General features: G+C 41.5%; 1 protein-coding gene across 1 annotated transcript in view; it reads left to right on the forward strand.

Moving 5' to 3' along the window:
* Positions 1-23,654, forward strand: part of LOC125882999 (putative ferric-chelate reductase 1) — a 333,018-nt gene that overhangs the window by 241,789 nt on the left and 67,575 nt on the right. The window contains exons 10-12 of the mRNA XM_049567087.1: positions 5,031-5,146; positions 5,559-5,645; positions 22,555-22,646. Coding sequence (XP_049423044.1) covers positions 5,031-5,146; positions 5,559-5,645; positions 22,555-22,646 — 295 coding nt within the window. The remainder of the gene's footprint in view (positions 1-5,030; positions 5,147-5,558; positions 5,646-22,554; positions 22,647-23,654) is intronic.

Raw genomic sequence — 23,654 nt, forward strand, 5'->3', positions numbered from 1 at the left:
ACCTGGACATCTTAGATGCAGATATTTGTTTGTTGCAAGAAACCCACCTCTCACATACAGATCATAATAAATTAAAAACATCAGAATTCATCCACTCATTTTCTACTCATTAGAATTCAAAACAAAGAGGTGTGTGTATCTTGATAAACAAAAAAATCTCATTTGTCCATAATAAAACCATCACAGACCCTGAAGGACGTTTTATCATCATTAACATATCAATCAACAATAACCCAGTAACAACTGGTAATATTTACGGCCCAAACACTGATGATTCATCCTTTTTTCACAACTTCTTTTCTTCCATCTCAAACATTTCCAACTGCCCAGTCATGATAGGAGGTGATTTTAATACAATTATCGACTCATCACTTGACAGATATAACAATAGAAGCAATAAACGCAACTGGCAATCCACCGAAACAATAAAACAGTTCATGAGTGATTTTGGTCTTGGCGATAGTTGGCGGCTACAACACCCAACTACCAGAGAATACACTTTTTACTCACTGGTCCATCATTCCTTCTCTCGCATTGACTTTTTTCTGACTAGTAACTCACTTATATCAGTCATCTCCGATGTATGGAACCCAAACAATCAACAAAAACACATCCCTAGATGGCGCTTTAACATATCTCTACATAGACTCAGAGTTTGACAGCTATCTTAAAAGAGAGTGGGCATCCTTCCTAGAAATAAATGATTCCCCAAAGTCATCACCTACACTTCTTTCGGAAACAGGTAAGGCAGTTTTAAGAGGCAAAATCATTTCATTCTCCATCCATAAAAAGAAGAAAGAATGTCAATTACAACTAAATGACATTATAAACAAAATAACTCAATTTCTAATTCATAGACTTAGACAAGAAAATTTTCATCATAACAACAAATCTGCTAAATATTTAGCAAATCAAATTAAACGAAACAAAGAAAAAGCAACAATTTCCACCATCAAGGACTCAGCAGGGAAGGCTACCAACTCACCACAGGAAATAAATAAAATATTTAGAAATTTTTATGCTAAACTATACTCATCTGAAAAGGACCCAAAACAGGAGGACATCAATTCATTTTTTAGGAATATTAAACTTCCAAATCTTAATACAGAACAAGTCAATACATTAGACTCACCAATTACAGAAAAAGAATTCTCCATTGCCCTCAACCTCATGCCAGACAACAAAACACCAGGCCCCAATGGCTTCCCTACTGAGTTCTATAAACACTTTTGGTCCATTTTAGCCCCACTCTTCATCAAAGCAATAATTGAAATAAAACAAAATTCAAGATTTCCGGTACACATGAACACAGCCATAATCACACTCCTCCCAAAACCTAATAAAGATCATACCCTGCCCTCAAATTACCGCCCCATCTCCTTAATCAATGTAGACATAAAAATCATCAGTAAAGCTCTCGCTCACAGGATAGAAAAACTCACTCCTTACATAATTCACCCAGATCAGACTGGCTTCATCAAAGGCAGACAGGCATCCAATAATACACGTAGACTGTTAGATTTAATCCATTATTCATCATTACAACAGGAAGATACCATAATAGCCACTTTAGACGCAGAAAAAGCTTTTGAAAGGGTTAATTGGAAAATTCTCTTCACCACCGTACAAACATTTGGCTTTGGGGAATCATTTATTAACTGGATCAAGATTCTGTACGCTGCACCTTCAGCCACCGTCACCACTAATGCACTAACATCACAAAGCTTCAGACTGCACAGGGGGACTAGACAGGGATGCCCACTCTCTCCCTCTTTATTTACCATTTTCATTGAACTCTTTGCAGCAGCCATCTGTCAGAATGTCCATATCCGAGGAATTCAAACACCCCAAACACAGCATAAGATTAGTTTGTATGCAGATGACATTTTACTCTTTCTTCAAAACCCTCAGTCATCTCTGCAAGAAGCAATTAAACTCATCGAATCATTCTCCAAGATCACCGACTACTCTATAAACTGGAATAAATCCTCCGTCCTCCCATTGCACAACACCAGATGGGATGCAGCAGCCCATATATCACCCATTCCTCTATGCATGGATCACATTACATATTTAGGCATCAATGTTTCCCCAGGCTGTCAGAGCTGATTGGACTCAATTTCACTCCACTACTCAAAACAACAGATGATGATCTCCACCGTTGGATTAATTTATCCCTATCCATTTTGGGCAGAATAGCAATTATTAAAATGACAGTACTTCCTAAAATAAATGATCTCTTTTCAATGATTCCAACTCATCCTACTCTCAACTGATTTAACTCTCTAGACTCAATAATCACTAAATTCTACTGGAAAAATAAAACACCAAGGATCAAACTGACCACACTTCAAAAACCCAAATCACAAGGCAGCTTAGATGCACCACATTTTTACCATTACTCCTGGCAAATCAACTGCAGTATATATACAAGTGGACACACTCCAATCACTCAGACCACACCTGGCTAGACATAGAACAAACACTCTGTAAAGACATCCAGATTTCAGATACTCCATTTCTCAGTCAATCAATCAAACGCCATTCATGTTTCAATGCAATAACAATAGCGTCGGCTCTGACAGCCTGGTGGAAATTTCACAAAATCACCAACTCTTCTCTCTCACTATCCAATTTCACCCCCATTTGGAATAATCCTGACTTCTTGAGCAACAAAAAAACACTCAACTTACTAGGGCTGTACCCAAATATTCAGATATTTGAATATTCGTTTCTGTGGGTAGGTAATCGTTATGAAAATCTGGTATTCGATATTCGTTTTTTATTTACTTATTTTTTTTTATTTTTTATTTATGTTTTTTTTTTACATTTTTTTTGGTGCTAAATGTCTTTTTGTTGTTGGTAAATGTAGGTTATCAATAAAAATCAAAACTTTTAAATTGCATTGTTAAAAATGTGAAAATATAGCCTACCAACTGAGCTTGTGCGCAGGGCACGCTTGAGCGCATCCGAGGCTGTGGATCAATGCCAAGTTTTACCACTTTATCACTATTCCCTCTAACTTGTAGCTGTTTTTTCGTTATCTTTTGAATTTAATATGAATTATGGAACCGTTTTTGTCAACGGTTGTTTCCCCTGTTTTGTACAATAAATTATTGTTTAAAGATTCAACAAGTTTCTTTTGGAGTGCGTGACACAAGTGTGTTTTGAAAATGACCACGGACTGTCACCTGCTCAACACATCAGTACCTTTGGATGCCATGACAGTAATAGATTATAGATTAATAGACTATAATAATAATGTCAAAATATCATTTACAGAACGATTTAACAGACGATCACTGCTGCCCGACCCGCAGGTCCATTTGTGGGTCCCGCGGGTTACGGTCGACCCGCACATCACTACTCAGCTCAGTCTGTAAAGGCTGTACACAACAGTAAGGCTATAGACATTATATTCTATTCAGGCCGGCAGAACCAGCAGCGCATCGACTCTACAGTGCACGGCACTGCTGATTAACCATTTTATTGCAGCGCAGAGTGTCCGCCAGCAACCAATTACTTGCAGAGGCTTCCTACAACTTGTTTCAATGGTTCCGATGTAATCAGAAGACAAATTAAACAGGATGACTAGCCAATGTGAAAATCAAAACACAACATTAGATGTCATATTTGGGTTTATATTCAACTAAGGTAGACATTGTGTGATCCATGTACTGTATTTTTTTTTTTAATTTTTTACTGTAACTGAAACACAACACGGGAGCAGGATGGGACAGGAGTCATTCTTGTGGGATTGGGATGGGATAGGATTTTTTTTTTTTCATGAGATTGGGATGGGATGGGATTATTTTTGTGGGAGTGGGATGGGACAGGACTGAAAATCCACTCCCATGTCACCCTCTAATGCCAAGTGCTATATTGTAGGCAACTGGACTTGCTTGAGTTCATTGAAGATGTTGGTCTTATCCAAGAGACTTCTTCAGATCTAATGGACTGGTGCAGAGTCGCAGGGTTTAAACCTTGTGTGGGTGTGAACTCTTATAGAGTTGTTGATGTCACATGCTGCTCATGATTGCTCTTGGGGAGTTCATCCCATGCATCTATGGACTCCCCAGTGATACACAAGGAAGGAGCACCACTCAGACTCATCATCAGCAACATCAACTTGGTTACTTACAACATCTTAAAACACTTAGCTGTTAGAGGTGAGAGGTCTTCAAGAAACTCAAACAACTGCCTAAGATATATATACCATGAATAGATTACTACTAAGGGTTCAAGGGGCCCCAAAGCTAGAGACACTGTTTGAAGTGACTGTTGTGAGCATTTCCCATTGGAAAGTCACAGGGCTCAGGCAAATTTAGCAATGTCACATCACTTATCTTTTGCTCCTGATGCTTAAAATGGAGTTCTGCTTTTTCTGAGTCTAATTAAATATCTATTTTGATCATTTTTGTTCATTTTTTTTAATGTAGGCACAATGCAGACTTAGGCTCCAGTAAACTTACATTAAAGTGAGTAGTCTGACAACAAAGTAACTCTGGTTCAAAAAGAATACTGCATAACCTGCGATGTTTCCTTTGGTGATTTCCCATACTGTATGCCATGCTAGTATGAGGGGGTAGATTTCCCATACCATATGCTATGCTAGTATTAGGGGGTATCCTATCATGTTTCAGAAATCAAATAGGGAATTTTGTATAAGGCTTATGGGGCTTACATGTATGTGCCCAGGGGCCCATTGTCCCATAATCAGTATACAGGTAACAAAACATTTTTTTTCTTGGTCTTCTTTTTTTTTTTTTTGCGCAGTGGACAGTACAGTTTGGCAAGCTTAACCACAATGTAAAGGTACTTTTACCATCACATTCCTCTGGTTCTATTGACTGCACTAGTTTCCAATAGAATATTTAATTACTGGTCTCAAATGTTGTCAATTATCCAGAGTCAGCTCAAAGAGATAAGTTTTGTGTTGGGACAATGAGAAGAAATGGGTGATGCGTCATAAGAGGGTTTGGTGTGTGTTGGGAAGTGGGCAGTATTCCAACATTAAATTTTGTTTTCAGGAGCACTGATGCTGATTGCTTGGATGACCACTGGATCACTGGGAATGATGGTGGCCCGATATCTGAAAGAGGTGACCAAAAGACGGAAGCTGTATGGCAAAGATGTCTGGTTTCTGGTGAGACTTCATAGATACACCAGTGTACCATAGACTAACTTTTTGCATATATATACCTCACATTTGTTTTATGTCAGCATCTGTGCACCCATCCTGGCTTTCACAATGGCTGCAAGCTACCAAAAAAGGAAATAAATACATGCAACATACAGTCACATTTAAAGGGCATACATATATTTGCCATCAAAAGTCAAATGTGAAGGTATCAGAAAGGTTCGGGGTGTGTTCTGTCAAATAGACTTGTTAGGTCTGAGAGTATTAGAGTGTTTCTGCTAAATGGGTCACTGTAGTAACACTAATCAGAGAGCTTGGTCCATGCCTTTCCTCAGGTGCAGTTAATCGTGCATGTCTCCTGATCTCTGTATGTGTTCTGTTTGTGCAGTATCATGTTGCATTGTTTGTGATCCTCCAGATCCACCTTGCAGTGATGAGTATGACGGTAGCAGCCACCATCATCGCCTTCATCCTCTCCTTCTCATACGTTAAAGCCTGGTCTGGGGTCAGTACACCAGCACTGCTGTTACACTGTTGAGGCATTGTCTTTTTAAGCAGTCTATTTTTTATTGAATGGCATTGTTACCAGAATTCACAAGGAATTGGCATGTTAATGCATTGTATTATAGTAATTTAAATTATTTATTAATTGCCATATGCAAAACAACAACCAGGCATGAAAATCGCTCACCTTTCAGCGAAATTGGCCGTTTTGAATAAAAAATAGGTGACCTACGTGAATCGTGCGTGGGCATTTCATGAGGGAAGTTGTCAGTCTCGTCCAATGGCAGATTGGCCATTGGGACATTCGGGACGAATCTCGATGGGCGGTCACCAAGTGGGCCGCTGGGGCTGGCCCGGTGAGACCAGTGCCATAGAATATAGAGTCGCGACAACGGAAGTCCAAAATGCTTGTGCGTCACGTGACTCATGTAGACCTCGGATAGTTCCCGGAAGTTACTGGCGGGCCATTTAAATACATAATACTGAAAGACAGAACTCCCATTTTTGGTAAGTAGCTGTCAATAACTGCATTGATTTATAATATATGTGTAGCACGCCATTAACAGTTACATCTTTATGTTATTTTTTGAAGTAAAATGTGCTAATATTTGAGGATTAGTGTTAGTTTACTACGGTTAGGTAAGACTCTATTAATCCCAACCTTGGAAATTCACGTTACAGCAACTTAATACACATGATGTGTAGTATTTTTACTGTAAAAATATAGGAATGTATAGATATCCCCCAGGAAGTGGCAAAATATTGCACACAGGAATATTACACAGTATGTACACAGTGCACAGTTTAAATATAAGGAATGTGGATAAGGATATGTATTTATATATTGGCCAGTATAAGTATATTAATGACATAGCATAATTATGATAGAAATGTATTACACAGTATAACAATGTGTATATAACATATATTATTGTCTGTCTTGTTTAAATATGTCTTTCCTTACCTTTGTGAAACAGCATGTTGCTTTTATTGCTTTAAATTATGTTTTCAATTCTATCCTTAGTCTTGTATGGTTGTCAGGAGTAATCACATCCTAACATTTATTGATAATGTAATGATTCTAATGATTTATAACTAACGTTATCTTGATTACTTTCAGTGGGACAGAAGGAGACCGACGGGTGACTACCAATGACTGTCAAGTGACAGCACAATAGGTCACTGGACTAGCAGCAGCAGCAGTTTATAGACATATATATATTTTATGTATCTTTGTCTTTTTACGATGTACTTGTTTACTATAACAAACAAATTTTTAATAAACTCAGAAACGTGACTTGGATGTCAAGCAGTTTGTCTGTGCCTTTCCTTCTGTGTTGTCCTCTCGTACAGTCTCCACCATGGTGCTGTGTGGGGATATTCTAATCGTTTAGAGAGAGGTACACATGCACAATTTCTTCATTGACACAGAGATGAGAATTTTTTTTTGGCCTAAGTCAGCAGGAGTAACCTGAGACTCATTACATACTACAACAACAAAAATATGTAAGGTTATCATTCTCAAATACTGCATTAGCACATTTCCACAAACAAAGACCACACTATTGGGAAGCTCAGTGTTTGGTTTATTAAAAATAAGGAACATGGAAAGGCTTGCAAAACCCACAGAGCTGAGACTCAGGGTAAGGGGGTTGTTTCATTGCGGGGTGAGTTCAGGCTCTATTGCATCCCCCTGTTGTTCTTGTGCTGAAAGAGGAAAAAAAAAGAAAGAGGAGAAATGGTTAGGCACACTTATATATGCCTGGGTCTGAAGTTGCTTTGTGAGATAAGGCACAAGTATGACAAGTGGCATCAGTTTTAATTGCATTTGTTTGAAGTTGTCTCATGGATATGTAATGAGTGTATACATGTTCAGTAAGTATAAAGTGTTCCCGAATACTGTATGCATTCAACCACTATGGGATATGTCTGTGGGTAGACAAAAGTGAGTTTTGTGTGGGAAGTCACTGCAGGCACATTTTGATGCAGACCAAAAAGGGCAAGACAAGGCTTAGAGCAGATTTAATTCCCACCATCTTTGTGCATCATGCTGTGAGCGCCCCTGCACCACAATGCACCCCTGGACCTGTAACATCATTGTTATTGCCATTCCTGAACTGTAACATTATGGTCCTCATCCTGCAGCACTCCTGACACGAGACACACAGCATCACTGCAGTATAATTCCTTAAAATGTTTACTTATATTTCAGTGTTGGGTGCTGTTGTAACTGATCAGCACACTGGAAACCAGCAGGTGGGTCTACCAGCTCTGGTGTATTAATTTGCACTTGTCATAGTGACTGACTGGCAAGCCAATTTGCTTTTGTTGTGCTAACCTCAGCATTTGCCTAATGTGTTTCATATGACTGGCTCTCAAATATTCATCCCTATCTCATAAGTTATCGCACTTTGATCCTGTGTCTGGTCGTCCCTGTGTCCACAGTTATCTGTTCATTTGAAAAGGTCTAGGCTATTTAATTGTTTAATATCATCACACTGTTATTTATATCAGGGGATTTTAATACAAAGTTGTAACCACTGTATGTGAATGCGTGAATCAGTCAGATCTGCACTCCAGAGGAGAGCCTTCATCAGACTATGCAATATCGCCCACTACTGGGTTTGTAAGTTAATGAACTGTTATTAAAGCTCTCTGTACTTTAATTAGCCGCTATGAAACAACATGACCCTCTTCTATTTTATAATGCCTACTGATATTATAATATTATAATGAATTATAATGCAATGTATTACATTTTCAAAGTAACTTGCCCAACACTGTATGTCATATATTATATTCAATATAATTACTTATATAATTAATATAAAATGCAGTATAATACATATTAAGTATGATTACTTATCTCTGGAACTACTTGAAACACACCTTGTTAAGTTTTAAGTCTCACCAAGGTTGACTCAGCACTTATCTGCAGCGTCCTCTCTCACACAGTGGTCCTGCAGCATCACTGCTCCGCCGCCACCCAGTGCTCCTACAGCAGGTTACAGATATACAAGATTACATATCTAATACTGTGATAGAATATATATTTAGCATGATCATATGTATAACACAGTAATATATAAATACATTTGGTATTTAGAATAATTCCCCATTTAGCTTGGTATGTTTCATTTATCAAAATTACTTATCTTGTGTTTTAAATCTCATTCAGGTCCTCAAGCTTCCCTCTCACTTCGCTATCAATGTAATATCAGCTGATCTGTAACATATTATAGACAGGTATACTCAACAGAATCACAAAGCCTAAAAAACAGACCATAAGTTACGTTTTTGTTTCATTTCACCTCCTCCACTCAGCAATCACACAGCAATGTCATATTTAACTGAGCTAATATCTAACTCAGACTGGCTCGCAAAAAATCAGGACTGGAAGCACTCTAACTTTCCAATTTTAGATAAAATGGTTTAGGAGAAGACAATTTAAAACTAACAGGCTGTTCATGGTTAGCATTACCTGTATGGTGTGTACAGTATATACAGTGTTCTAGCCTAATCTGTTATCTTATCTTTTAACATTACATAAATCTACTAATTTAATGGGAGATAATCCACTAATAAGCTTTAATACACATGCCAATTTAGATAAGTTGTGCTGATAATGTAAAATTTGAGTCTTTGGACATCTTACCCGTTAAAAGTACATCACAGCCGGTCTTTTCTGCTGTAACTCCATTGCGCTGCTAGCATGTGGCGCTTACTTCCGGGAACTATTGAGAGGCTCCGCGATCCGCCATTGCTGTGAAAAAAATGGCCCATTAGAGTGAACAGAGATGACGTGACTCTCTATTCAAGGGCTCTGGGTGAGACTAGTGAATGTCAAGCTAGTTGCTAGCTGTCAGTACTGTAATGCGTGTCGGGAGGAGCAGCTAGCACACCTAATGGCTGACGGCGCCCCAGACTAACGTCCAAGAACACAAAATTGAAGCCACAAAATATCTCCAACATGCTCATCCGTACTGATCCAAGTGTCCTGAAGCCTTTGAACTCTGTTTTTAGCCTCACTGTAGCCTGTAGCTCTGACTGCTTCTCTGTGCTCTGCGCTCACGTGTGCTCGCTTGCGCGAGACAAGCATACACAAGCACCTATGTGTAGTTAGTAATCAGCCCTTGTGTATTTAAAGCCCAGTGTGTGCTCTGGAAATGGCAGGAAATAAGACCCACACACATACACACACATGGAAAGTTAAGAGGAGTATAGGAATGTTTGGTGAACTGTTTTGCAGTGCTGTGTCATTGTTGCGGTATGTGAAGTTGTAAGCTGTGTCTTCAATGGACCTTTTTCACAGCAGACATTTTGACTTGTGTCAATAGAAAAAGCACAGGTGAAATTGATAACATTAAGGATGGCTGAGTTCCATTCAGTGTCCCAGTAAGCTAGTAACATTTAGCCAACATGGACAATACCAGGGTCTCCCCTAAATGAAACACAGCTGTCATTAGTGTCATTGAACACACCTGTGTTGCTCCTACTCTGACGTGTCAAAATGTCTGCCGTGAAAAAGGTCTATAAACCCACAAGGCTGTAAGACTGACCTTGAGTCATAGAATCTTCCTTCAACACCAACAGGCACCTGACAGTGTATGCAGGCCCCCTCATCAATAACCCATGGGGTTGAAGGGGTTCTAGAGGAGGGAACCAGTGAACTGGTTCCAAAGGGCTTGGTCTTAGAAACATGGAAGGTCGGATGGACCCTCAAAGTCTTTAGGAGCTTGGGCCAGCAAATCTTGGTGTCATCTTGTGTGACTCCAGGCGTAGGGGAAGGTCTCTGGTGGAAAGCCAGACTCTGGCCAACCCTGTAGCAAGCAGATTAAGATTGGCATTTGTCATCTAACTGTTTACAGTGGCAGGAGGTGTGTAGGAGTGCTGCTCAGGCCCTTCTCCAGGTGAGGTGACAGCGGCACACCAAGGCCTGAGCAGATGGTACCACAACCTTCTCCTCAAGCTCAGGAAACAGGTGGCTTATACCATACACACACTGGAAGGGGGAGAGACCTGTGGCTGAGACAGAGAGAGAGTAATGAGCATACTCAATCCAAATCAAGCGCTTGCTCCAAAAGCATGGATTCTGAAACACTGCACAGCAGCGTCCTGTCTCAAGCTCCTAGTTGTAACATTTTGTCTGGCCACTGGGGGTGAAATCCAGAAAATAGGTGGAAGATAGGAAGATAAGATGCAGATGAAAAACATGAGAAAACACAACTCCCCTCTGCCATTTCCTTGGCAGAGGGGAGGTTAAGCAGAGGGACAAAATGAACCATTTTAGAAAATTGATCCACAGTGGTGAGTGTAACTGTGTTACCTTCAGAGAGAGAGGCAGTCCAGTGACAAAATCTATGGAGATGTGTGACCAGGGTCGCTGGGCAGAGGTGTAACACACTGGGAGGCTGCTGGCGGGAGATCTTGTTTTGGGCACAGGTGGGGCAAGCAGCGTTGAACTCTTGCATATCTTCCTTCAGAGTATATCAGGAGACACTGCAGTAGGAGGCTGGCAGTGCAGGCAACCCCTGGATGATTAAGGTTGGAAGAATGTCCCCACTACAGGACTCAGGAACATAGTGTGGGCACACAATAGAGTCGATTCACAGGGCAGCCTTCAGGAATCTTCACTCCCTCCAGCACTCGTCCAGCCTCATCAGCAACGCCCCACGTCACAGCTCCAAATTTTGTATTTGATTTAAAGGCATCAATCTGGTGAATACTGGGAGCAAAGTTATGATGGCAGAATATGCCTAGATTTCAACATCTTTGTGCTTTGTATGTGTGAAAAATGTTCTATTTTTACTGATAAAAACACTAGTGGTATGTTATGGTGAAGGGTTACACTTAAAACACGGCCAAGTATTAGTGGTTAAACATTTCAGTAATCAAAAGAAAAATGACTGATGTACTGATCTGCCTCTGGAGGGCTATTTTAATATTTAAAATCATGTGCAGACAAAATATTCTTTTAAAACTCTCACACTCAGAAGTACAGTTCCAGATACGCAAAGCAATACAAAGTACGCAAAAAGAAAGAAAAACAAAAGGTGAGATTCAACTAAATTATACACAAACAGGCACAAATTACTGCTTTCCTCCCTCCCTCTTGATTTGCAAGTACAGCACCCTGAATCAGAGCATTTCAAAAGCCCTCTGGTAATTGAATGCCTCTGGGACAGGCCCATTTATGGCAACCTACTGGATCCGTGGCGTGTGCAATCCGGCCGAGGCGTGGGTGCCAGAGCTAACAGCAGCCATTCAAGAAGCTGCTCCACCAGCCACAGCCTAGAAGCGGCTTGGCGCTGACCAAATGAGTCAAACAGGAAGAACAGAAAAGACGAGAGTATCCGGTTGATTTTCAAAATAAAAGACCCATGAAAACTCCGGATCGTATTTCACATCGCTACATCAACATGATGTGACAGGCATGAGTCAAATGAAAAGGAAAAAGTTTTCAGAGCTTACCTCAATGGTGCTGTATGTTGCCATGCAGGCTCTGAGTTGTCTTAAATACAGCCACACAATTCTCTACTGATGTTTTCTGGGTGTTTTCAAGAATGCTCACGAAGTGGATGTCAGTATTCCTCAATATTCCGCTTAGAAATGCGGTCTGCTCTATCAACTCAGACTCACATTAGTGCTAGGAGAGCAACGTCTGTGGTGAGGCTGGGGAGGGTGGGGGGAGCCGAAGAATTCTCCCTAACCCTAACCCATGCGCTACAGAGTGACGTTCATTTACTGGAGGCATTTTATATCTGGCCAATTTTTGGAGACTGTGGCAGGGCAAATTAGTCAACGTATGGGAAACACTGTATTTAAACACTAGAAAACTCAGGCCCTTTTCCTTCTTGTGTGGTGTATTCTGCATGATTCACTGGGTGCGCCTCTTTAAGTGTCCCGACCAGCAACCTGTTGAGATGATTTAGTTCCGCGTTCCCCCTCCGACTCCTCGGCGGGGGGGCCACAGGAGGAGCCGAACTCGGAGTTTCGGGGGCACTGGCCCCCGCCCAAAACCGCCATTGCCTCGATGATGAACTGGAGCATAGGATCTGGCAAGGTGAGAAGAGGAGCAGAAGAGAACTACTGCTTAATAGGAATGGAAAGCCTCCTCAGCTTGAGAATTCCACGTAAACTTGGTTCCTGCAGATGTGTGAGCATGGAGAGGGGATGCAACAGAGCTATAGTTTCTGATGAAGTGTCTGTAGAAGTTTGCAAAACCCAAGAATCTCTGCAACTGCTTTCTGTCTATGGGAAGAGGCCAATTAGTGACCACACTAACCATATCAGGGTCCACCTGGAAGCTACCAAGTGCCACAATGAACCCCAAGACGGATACCGACTGCTGGTGGAATTTCCACTTTTCAGATTTCACAAACAGCTGATTCTCCCGCAGCCATTGAAGAATCCATCTGACATACTGGACATGCCCCTCCTCAGACTTGGAAAAAATCAACATGTCATCAAGGTGCGTGAAAACAAACTTGTTCAACATGTTTCTTAGAACATCATTAACTAGGACCTGACAAAACTGCTGAGGCATTACTAAGACCAAATGGCATGAGAGATACTCATAGTGGCCACAAGGAGTGTTAAAGGCTGTTTTCCAAATTTGATAATATGCATTCCTCAAATCCAGTTTAGAGAAAATGGATGCCCCCTGAAGCAGCTCAAAAGCTAAGGAAATAAGTGGAAAATGATACCTGTTCTTGATTAGGAAGAGGAAGGGTGGATGATACCAGCTGTCAAGGAACTCTGAATGTAATTGTTCATGGCCTCCCTCTCTAGGGAAGACAGGGAGAGGCAGCCTTTAGAATAAGAATAAGAGTAAGAATAAGAATAACTTTATTCATCCCCAAGGGGAAATTCAATTATCTGTTGGGTCATCTATTATATGTCAAAGAATTATAAAGCCTGATGGCTGTTGGTATATAGGATCTTCTGTATCTCTCTGTCCTGCATCGAAGAGAGAGGAGCCATCCACCACAGTTTTTTGGTCCATCAAGGTGTTGTGGAGTGGATGATCTGGGTTGTTCATGATGGTCTTAAACATCTTCAGTGTACATCTCTCCACCACCTCCTTCAGTGTGTCCAACCTGACTCCAATCATTCTCTTTTGACTAGTTTGTCCAGCCACCTTGCATCTTTGTGTCTGATGCTTCCTCCCCAGCAGACCGCAGCATAAAACAACACACTTGCCACCAAAGACTGATAAAACATCTGCAGCATCTTACTACAGATGTTGAGAGATCTGAGCTTCCTCAAGAAAAAGAGGCGGCTCTACCCCTTTTTGGAGAGAGCGTCTGTGTTTAGGGACCAGTCCAACTTATTATCCAGGTGTACACCTAGATACTTATAGCTTGGCACCACCTCGATGTCCACCCCACAGGTATTCACTGGCTGAAGAGGGGGCTTCGACCAGGGCTTGACTCCAGTCACTGAAGGCTTTTATCAGGTACCTATATTCAGACTCCTGCCCATTCCTGATGCACGCCACAATAGCAGTGTCGTCTGAGTATTGTTCTGGATGTGGCAGGACTCAGAGTTGTATTTGAATTCCGCCGTGTACAGTGTGAACAGGAATGGAGCCAGGACAGTCCCTTGTGGAGCTCCTGTGCTGCTCATTATGCCGGATTTCCACTGGATGCATGTCTGTTGCGGAATGGCAGCGCTGGCTATCCGCTGGGTGCTCTGCTGTCCGTCAATACCCACCGGCTGCGTTTGCTGTGCGGAGCGGTGCAGCTCCGCCGGAAGACATCTCGGTGCACTGCTATGATTAACATCTCCTCGTCCATGGTGTCAACGGGGTGAAATGACGTCTGAAAACCTATGACCTGTTGACTTCAGGCTTGCCTCTGCCCATTATGTAGTTTTCAAGGGAAATATGATCAGCCGTGAACACTGTGTATTTTATTTCGAAAATTAACCGGATGTTTTATTTTGTTTCTGTGCACGACTTCCTGCCCCGCACGATCTGCTCTGTGCTGAATTGCTGCATTGTGCTCCGGCGTCCGGCAAAAATAAAAGTCCTGCATATCTGTTGCAGAGGGCTCCAGAGTGCCGCAGCTGAGATGGAGCCGGAACGCAGCACAGCCGCAGCTGGTGGAACCCGCTGTGGCACCCGCCCCAACTGTAGACTGAGGTTGAAGATCTTGTGGAGAGGTTGACACAGTTGGGCAGCACAGTCTTTGAGGAGCCTTGGACACACACCATCTGGGCCAGCAGCCTTCCCAGAGCAAAGTCTTCCCAGCTCCAGACAGACAAGGGTGGAGGCACAGGTGTAAGAGGGGGGGTGGCTGCCACATTGGAGTTGTACACAAGTTGTGTAGGTGAAGGTGATGGAGGAGGAGGTGGAGGAGGAGGAGAAGGAGAAGCAGCATTGGAAGCGGGAGTGGCTGCCGTATTGAATCTATTGAAGAACGGACTGAGTTCATCAGCTCTTTCTGCATCACCCACCACTGGCTGTCTTTTCTTGTTGTTGTAACCAGAGATGGTGTTGACTTCTCTCCACATTTCACAGATGTTACTGTGTTGTAGATTCCTCTCCAGTTTCTTTTTGTATTCTGCCTTTGCCATCTTAAGTCTCTTCTTCAACTCATGTTGCACTTGTTTGAGCCGTGCTTTGTCACCATCTCTAAAAGCTGTCTTCTTCTCATTGAGGATTGCCTTTATGTCACTGGTAATCCAAGGTTTGTTATTGTGGAAACAGCGTACAGTCTTTGTAGGTATGACTGCGTCTCTACAGAAGTTGATGTAATCAGTAAAACAGTCAACCTGTCTATCAATGTCTATGATGTTCTCCTCTGTTTCCAGCAGCACATCCCAGTCTGTGCATTCAAAGCAGTCTCTTCCTTTGCAACTGAGTCTCAGTTTTGCACTAAAACATTACAGTACATTCTGGCCATGACAGACTCAGCAGAGTAAGACGCTGTATGAGTTAGAGGTCTGGAGGAATTCAGAGAAGTAGAAGTTCGGCTCACCAATAACCCACTCCTTATTGATGAGCCCAGTCTTTTACTGGACATGAAACATTCCTCTGGAGTGAGGCGGGTGTGCCCCAGCTGCATGGGTTCCTCCCCTCTGCGGGGAAGCACTGTGGTGCTGTTGCCCAATGTTGCTCCGTTGTCTGGTGTCCATTTCCTGACTGTGAGTTTAGTTGCAGGCAGGGGGAACACCAGAGAGGTCACAGAAATCTGGGGAGTCAGAGTTCTCAGGAGAAATTCTCTGTGAAGCAGACACAAGGCAGGATAAAAGGCAAAAATCATTCTGACCCAATATTAGCGAGGTAGCCTAATCTATATGTGGATTGTGTTTCCTGAGACGGGGGTGACCCAAAATGAAAGGCACATCAGGTGAATCAGTGATTAACAATGAGAGTGATTACCTGACATAATGAGACTCAGAGCCGGAGTGCAGTGGGTGACGCAACAGATTAGGCGGCCGTCCAGAGCGTTGGCCTCCTGAGGATATTAATTAGGTTCCAGGATCAGCTGGAGCTGTTTAGCTAACCCCCGATCCATAAAGCTGTCATCAGCATATGAATCCACAAACACAGCCAGTTCCAGGGAGACACTGGAGGAGGTCAAACAAGCGTGAGTTAGAGGTCTGGCGGAATTCAGAAAAGTAGAAGTTTGGCTCACCAATAACCCACTCCTTATTGATGAGGCCTGTCTTTTACTGGACATGAAACCAAGAAATGACCTAGCTGCCAACAGTAGATGCACCTTCCTTGGGGCGGCGCTGTCGTTCCTCTGGAGAGAGAGGCGGGTGCGCCCCAGCTGCATGGGTTCCTCCCCTCTGCTGGGAAGCACTGTGGTGCTGTTGCCCAATGTTGCTGGACCAGAAGAGGAGCCAGAAATGATGATGGTGGCTCAAATGAATGGTGGTCATAGACCTTGCAGAGCGCCTCTGCAAAACTCTTGGCCGAGTGACGTGACAGATTGCTTGTCCTACTCTGCTGTAGCCCACTCTTGAGCTCTCCCTGTCAGATGGGTTATCATGAATGCGAGAGAAAGAGTGAGGTTGCACTTCAAAAGTCACAGAACAGAGTGACAGGAAGAAGCGACAAGTAGAGGGATCACCATCATACCTCTCAATACTAGGGGGAAAGGGCTCAGGGTGAAGAGAGGGTTTAGCCTCCCTTGGCTGAGGGGAGGGCTGAGCAGGTGGGGCCGCTGCTGTGGTGTTCAGGAGAGCAAGCATCTGATGCATCTGGGAGGATAGTTCTTGAAATTGGACTGTTATGGCAGTTTAGGAATTGTCCTGTCTGATGTGCAGCTCCTGCACTCCACCCACTATAGAGGCCAGCTGCTGCTCATGTTCATGAAGTTTCTTCCCTTGAGCACGAAGAGCTAAGCAAAGAGCTTCTTACTCTGCTGAGTCTTTCATGGCCAGATTGTACTGTAATGTTTTAGTGCAAAACTGAGACTCAGTTGCGAAAAATTTATCAAATCCAAATCTTTACTGAGGAGGTCAGGGGTCACACACATGAAGGCAGTCAGCGAAGGCAGAGAAATCCATTCAGGGAAATCACACAAAAAGAAAAGTCCATAAATCCAAACAGAGTCAAAATCCAAGGAATAAAATATGGGGATAAGGCTGGAAAGCATGAACACACTAGGGTGACAATGGCAATCTGGCAACTGAATGGGGGAAACACTGGGCTTTAAATACACAAGGGTTGATTTATACACGAATGAGTGGAACAAGACATAGGTGAAACACATAAGGTAATTAACAGTAGTGGGAAAACTCAGGAAGTAAAATTAACACAGGATACAATGAGAACACATTTCAAAATAAAAACACGAAGGAGACACAAACACATCAATCAATCAAACTTTATTTATATAACGCCTTTCGTACATCAAAAATGCAACCCCAAAGTGCATGAGGATAAACTTGACAGAATATCAGAAAAATATTTAAAAAGCATTTTGTGCATTTAGTCCTTCTAAGGCAAGCTCATTGGTTTAGTGTTGCCGGAGCCCACAGGAATGACTCCCTGCAACGCTCTTTTATTTCTCTGATTGAGTATCAGGTTATTTGCAGTTCACAGAATCTGGTCACAATTAACATATATTTTTAAACGCTTAAAGATCCATTCATTACTAATAGTGCATGTCATCCAAAAGAGACAATAAAAACTAAAGTAATGGTCAAAGTTGTCATATTGAAAATTTAAGGCGTGCTGATGGATTCACATCGTCGGCTCATACATTGAGTAAGTTAACGTTCCACCTCAAAAGTTGCCGGCAGTCGACTCAGTGAATTAAGTTCTTTTTTCTAAGATGACAGCTGCTGCAAAAGCCAGCAAAACAACCTTTTATTTTATAGTTATTTATAGTTATAGTTTACTAATATATGTAAAACTCTCCACGATATGAACAGTGGTTACATAAGCCCCAAAACCAGCCACAACTCAGCCCTGAGCAAGAGCAACAGTCCGCTATTGACCAACCAACAGACTGCAGCGTCCACAGATCCACCTTTTAGTACCAGATCTGTGTGCTAGGTACCCCAAAAGAAGGGTGACCAAAAATGAGGACACTACGTAACGGTTTCATTGGTACCATCCACAACTATTCACAGTGGAAACAGTAAAAAAGCGTACCTAACTGAACTGTACCGTACCGTACTGCTTGGTGGAAACAGGGCAATACAATGCCTCCAGCGTGTTCTGGGTTTGCACTGGGGCCTCCCACAAGTTGGACATGCTTGGAGCACCTCTAACGAGAGGCGCCCAGGAGGATCCTGATCAGATGCCTGAAATACTTCAACTGGCCCCTTCCAACGTGGAATGGCTCTAATCAGAGCTCCCTCCAGATGTCTGAGCTCCTCACCCTATCTCTAAGGCTGGGCACCTACAGATGAAAGTCATTTTGGCAGCTTGTGTCTGCCATCTCAAAGGACAGAGGGATGTCATATGCTGTGAAGCCCTCTGAGGCAAATCGTGATTTGTGATATTGGGCTTCAGAAATAAAATTGAATTGACTTGACTTCACTTGAATTGAATTGAATTGAATTGAATTGAATTGAAATTGAATTTAAATACTCAAAGTGCATGACCGTAGGTGAGGGTTGGGACATTGATGGACCAAAAGATCAAAAGCTTCGCCTTCCTGCTTAGCTCTCTCTTCATCACAATGGTGCAGCACAACAAAGCTGACATTGGGCCAAACGTCTTATCCATGTCACACTCCATTTACCCTCAATCGTGAACAAGACTCTGAGATACTTGAACTCCTTTGCTTGGAGTAGAAACTCTTTCCCACCTAGAGGGGGTAATCTACTGTTTTCTGGCAGAGAACCATGGCCTCAGACTTAGAGGTGCTGACTCTCATGTCGACCACTTCACACTCAGATGCAGACCACCCCAGTGCATAGTGGAGGTCACAGTGTGATGAAGCTAACAGAGCCAAATCATCTGCAAAAAGCAAAAATGCAATTTTGAATGTACTTGATGCTCTCTCAAAAGGTGGAGGAAGATGAAATGTTCAAAATCAGGCAGGTTGTTTCCACTAAAGCGGCTGGTGATAGCCATGTCTCAGTTTCCATAAAACTGGTCAAAAAAGTTTAAGAAAGATTTGTTTTAAAGCAGCGTATCAGTCCTGTTGCCTTTAGATGGTTTCAGCATTTCATAAACACAGACTGATTGACAGACATTCTTGCTTCAGCCGCATTAAATGTTATATTTTGCTGATTTAAAGGCATCCACTTGCTTGGACTGTTCAAATAAATTAGTTAAGTTTTCTTTTTCATAATTATTCTGTTATTGATGTTCAATGATATTAAACTGATGGTTCTACAGATTTTTTTTTCAATAAAGATGGACAACATGACAGCCCCAAATAATAATTATAATTTTTTTTTTTTTTTTTTTTCACAAAGACGGTTTCTGTCATTTCAGGTAGTTCTTATCACGCTACTGTTTGTTGAAGTGTTTGACTGAAACCAAAATAATCAAAAAAATTTGATTTTAACCAAAGGGGATTTGACGTCATGACTGACAGCTGTGTGTATCAAACTGTGCCATCAGTCATGATCAGTGATGCTGCTTGCGACTGGTCAGATGGATGTAAGGGCTGGAACTTGATATGGTAGGGATCATGACTGTGCTGATTTTGGCTCCAAATTATGTCACCAGAGCATGATGGCATCAGCCTATCCAAGATATCTCTTAGACCCCACCCCAATTAGGCTACTTAAGGAAGTCTTACCTTTAGTTAACACTCACATATTAGACGTGATCAGTATATATATCTCCATTAACAGGCTATGTACCACAGTCTTTTAAGGTAGCTGTACTTAAATGGAAATTTTGGTTTATTTCAACCTGTCTCCTATCGTCCTAAATTTGTTTCAAGTGACTAGTGACATAAAAATAATAGTTAGCATGTTAGCCATTAGCCTAGATACGGCCAGGGAGCATAGTAGAGTCAGACCTGTTAAAACGTAAGTGAACGGGCAACCTTCAAGTGCAAAGTTAGTCCATTAAACACGCTTTTTTCCACAAAGACCGCCTCATATCATTAGGATAAATGTCAGAGAACATATAGAAAACGACATGTAAATGTGTTGTCTTACCTTACTGGTGTGCTGCCATGTTTGTTTACCATCTAGCTCTGCTTTCCAAAGCACAGCCGAAATATCGCGAAAACAAGCAGCCATCTCATACTGTGCCTGAAATCTCGCAAGAACAAGCAGCAACAGCTGGAAGGCAGAACCAGACAGTAGCCTGAAAAGTTCATTCATTTATTTTATGAAAGATTTATAGAATAATGGCTGACTTTTTGCCAGACTTCAACTTTGTGGAGGAGGAATTTTATTTTACAGACTTTGATGGCTGCCCTTATTTATTTGAGCCAGAATACACTGAGGAAGAGCTTTGTGAAATTGAAGAACGGAGGAGAGAGAGAGGGGCGTAACAGGTAGAGGACGAGAGAGGAGGAATGGCTGCTGCAAGGAATGGGACCGGTTGCAGCCTTATTTTCAAGGTCTGGATGTGACCGAGGACAAGACATCTCCACCTGGAGTAGTATCCAGCTTGACTTTATCTAGAGCTCACCAGATATATTTCGGCCGCGCTTTGGAAAGCAGAGCTAGATCGTAAACAACCATGGCAGCACACCAGTAAGGTAAGACAACACGTTTACATGTCATTTTCTATATGTTCTCTGACATTTATCCTAATGATATGAGGCGGCCTGTGTGGAAAAAAGCTTGTTTAGTGGACTAACTTTGCACTTGAAGGTTGCCCGTTCACTTAGGTTTTAACAGGTCTGACGCTACTATGTGCCCCGGCTGTATCTAGGCTAACGGCTAACATGCTAACTATTGTTTTTATGTCACTAGTCACTTGAAACAAATTTAGGATGATAGGAGACAGGTTGAAATAAACCGAAATTTCCCTTTAAGCCTCTTCTAAAAAAGCCCATCCTGGAGTTAGCCAACTACAGAGCAATATCTAATCTTCCCTTTGTTTCAAAAATCCTTGAGAAAGTAGTCACAGACCAGCTGTGTGACTTTCTCCATGATAATAATTTATTTGCAGAATTTCATTCAGTGCATCATAGCACCTCAGCACTAGTAAAAATTACAAATGATTTTCTGATTGCCTCAGACAAAGGACTTGTCTCTGTCCTTGTTTTATTAGATCTTAGTGCTGCATTTCACACAATTGACCATCAAATTCTGCTTCAGAGACTGGAACATTTAATTGACCTTAAAGGTTCTGCACCAAGCTGGTTCACATCTTATTCACTGATCGAATTCAGTTCAGTCACGTTCATGATGAATCATCTTTACATACTAAGTTTGTTTTGGAGTTTCACAAGTTTCTGTGCTCCAACCAATTTTATTAACTCTATATATGCTTCCCTTCGGTAACATCATTGGAAATCACTATAAATCACTGTAAATTTCCATTTTTATGCATATGATACACAATTTTACTAATCGATAAGGCCAGAAGAAACGGATCAATTAACTAAACTTCAGAAATGCCCTAAAGACATAAAAACCTGCATGAGCTCCAATTTCCTTATGTTAAATTCGGACAAAACTGAAGCTATTGTTCTCAGCCCCAAACAACTGAGAAACTCTTTATCTGATGATATAGTTCTCTGGATGGCATTGCTCTGGCCTCTAGCACTACCATAAGGAAACTCAGAGTAATATTTGATCAAGATTTGTCTTTTAACTCATATAAAACAAACTTCACGGACTGTGTTCTTTCATCTGCGTAATATTGCAAAAATTAGGCCTATCCTGTCCCAAAAGCATGCAGAAAAATTGGTCCATGCTTTTGTTACCTCTGGGCTGGATTACTGTTAATTCAGGTAGCTCTAATAAGTCTTTTAAAACTCTCCAGCTAATCCAGGATGTGGGCACACGTGTACTGACAAGAACTAAGAAACAAGATCACGTTTCTCCTGTTTTAGCTTCTCTGCACTGGCTCCCTGTAAAATCCAGAAATTAATTTAAAATCCCTCTCCTAACTTACAAAGCTCTAAATGGTCAGGCTCCGTCATATCTTAGAGAGATCATAGTGCCCTATTAAATCCCCAGAACACTGCGCTCTTCCGTTGTGATGGTCCAAAGGACAGAGGGAGGTCATATGCTGTAAAGCTCTCTGAGGCAAATTGTGATTTGTGATATTGGGCATTATAAATAAGATTGATTGATTGATTGATATTTGGATTTCATTTTTGTACAGTGGAGGGAAGTGGAGAAGAGTTGTCCATATTTGTAAACAGTCTGTACTTTAGTGATACACTTAAGTGTTCCCCTTATTTTGTCCCAATATTCTTCAAATATTATCCTTTGATACATATTTTAGCCATTGGAAGTAAATGTTGTGATAGAATCATTGCACTGAATGCTGTGTTGCTGTGTGCTGCTTTCAGGGAGCCCATGCTGTGTTAGGCTGCCTGGTAATGATCATTTCATTCCTCCAGCCCATACTGGCTCTACTGCGCTGTGGACCACAACATCCACGGTAGGTTTGCCTTCTGTGTGTGCATGACGACTTCAAGTCCTCAAATTTAAATAGCACAATGGGTCAACAGTTGTCAGTGCTCTGCCGAAGAAGACACATCATTACCTCAAATAGTTAAGTGTAAAATTATAAAAGACAAAAGAAAAACAAAAAACAGAAGCAAAACAAACAAAAACAGTCATTGCCTCCTTTAACATATATGCAACAGTCAAAACATTGCCATAATTTAAAAGAGTGTATAAGAAACTGCCATTTTGTTTTGTTCATCAATTTAAGGTGGTGTGCCTCATAAAATGATAAATTTAATAAGCAAAGCAAAATAAACATTAATTATTTAAAAACAACCAATGTGCACATTAGAATATGTAAAATTGGCAATTTCAGAAGAAGTAGAAAAAATAATTTAAAAAAAAAAGGTTTTTTTCCCCCCACTTCATTATTTTACACACACACACACACACACACACACACACACACACACACACACACACACACACAGACCCAAAATGCACACATACACACACAGGATCCATAAACATTCAGAGAGATGTTAATGCTTAAACATGGACATGTGTAATTGCAGATACTTCAGGCTATGCAACACTGATTTCTAGGGATGCACCGAAATGAAAATTTGTGGCCGAAGCTGAAGCCGAATAAAATTAAACGCTTGGCTGAATACCGAGTACCGAATACTGAATACTGAATACCGTTGATTAGTTTTTCATTAGTTTTTGCAGATGAACCCCCTCCAGATTAGTGTTGTCATGGTACCAAAATTGGGACCCACGGTACGATACCAGTGAAAATATCATGGTTCTGAGTAGTATCACGATACCACAGCAAAAATGAGGCAGATGTGCCTTTTGTCATTTATAAAAAGATAAATCACTTTTCTATAATACATCAATGATATTTCAATGGAATAAATTACTTACTGACTTATTCATACTTACAATACAATACAATACAAAAATAGCATCAATAAGTGATTAACATAGGGGGGAT

Source organism: Epinephelus fuscoguttatus, linkage group LG22 (genome assembly GCF_011397635.1).
Source record: "Epinephelus fuscoguttatus linkage group LG22, E.fuscoguttatus.final_Chr_v1".
NCBI classification, from domain to species: domain Eukaryota; kingdom Metazoa; phylum Chordata; class Actinopteri; order Perciformes; family Serranidae; genus Epinephelus; species Epinephelus fuscoguttatus.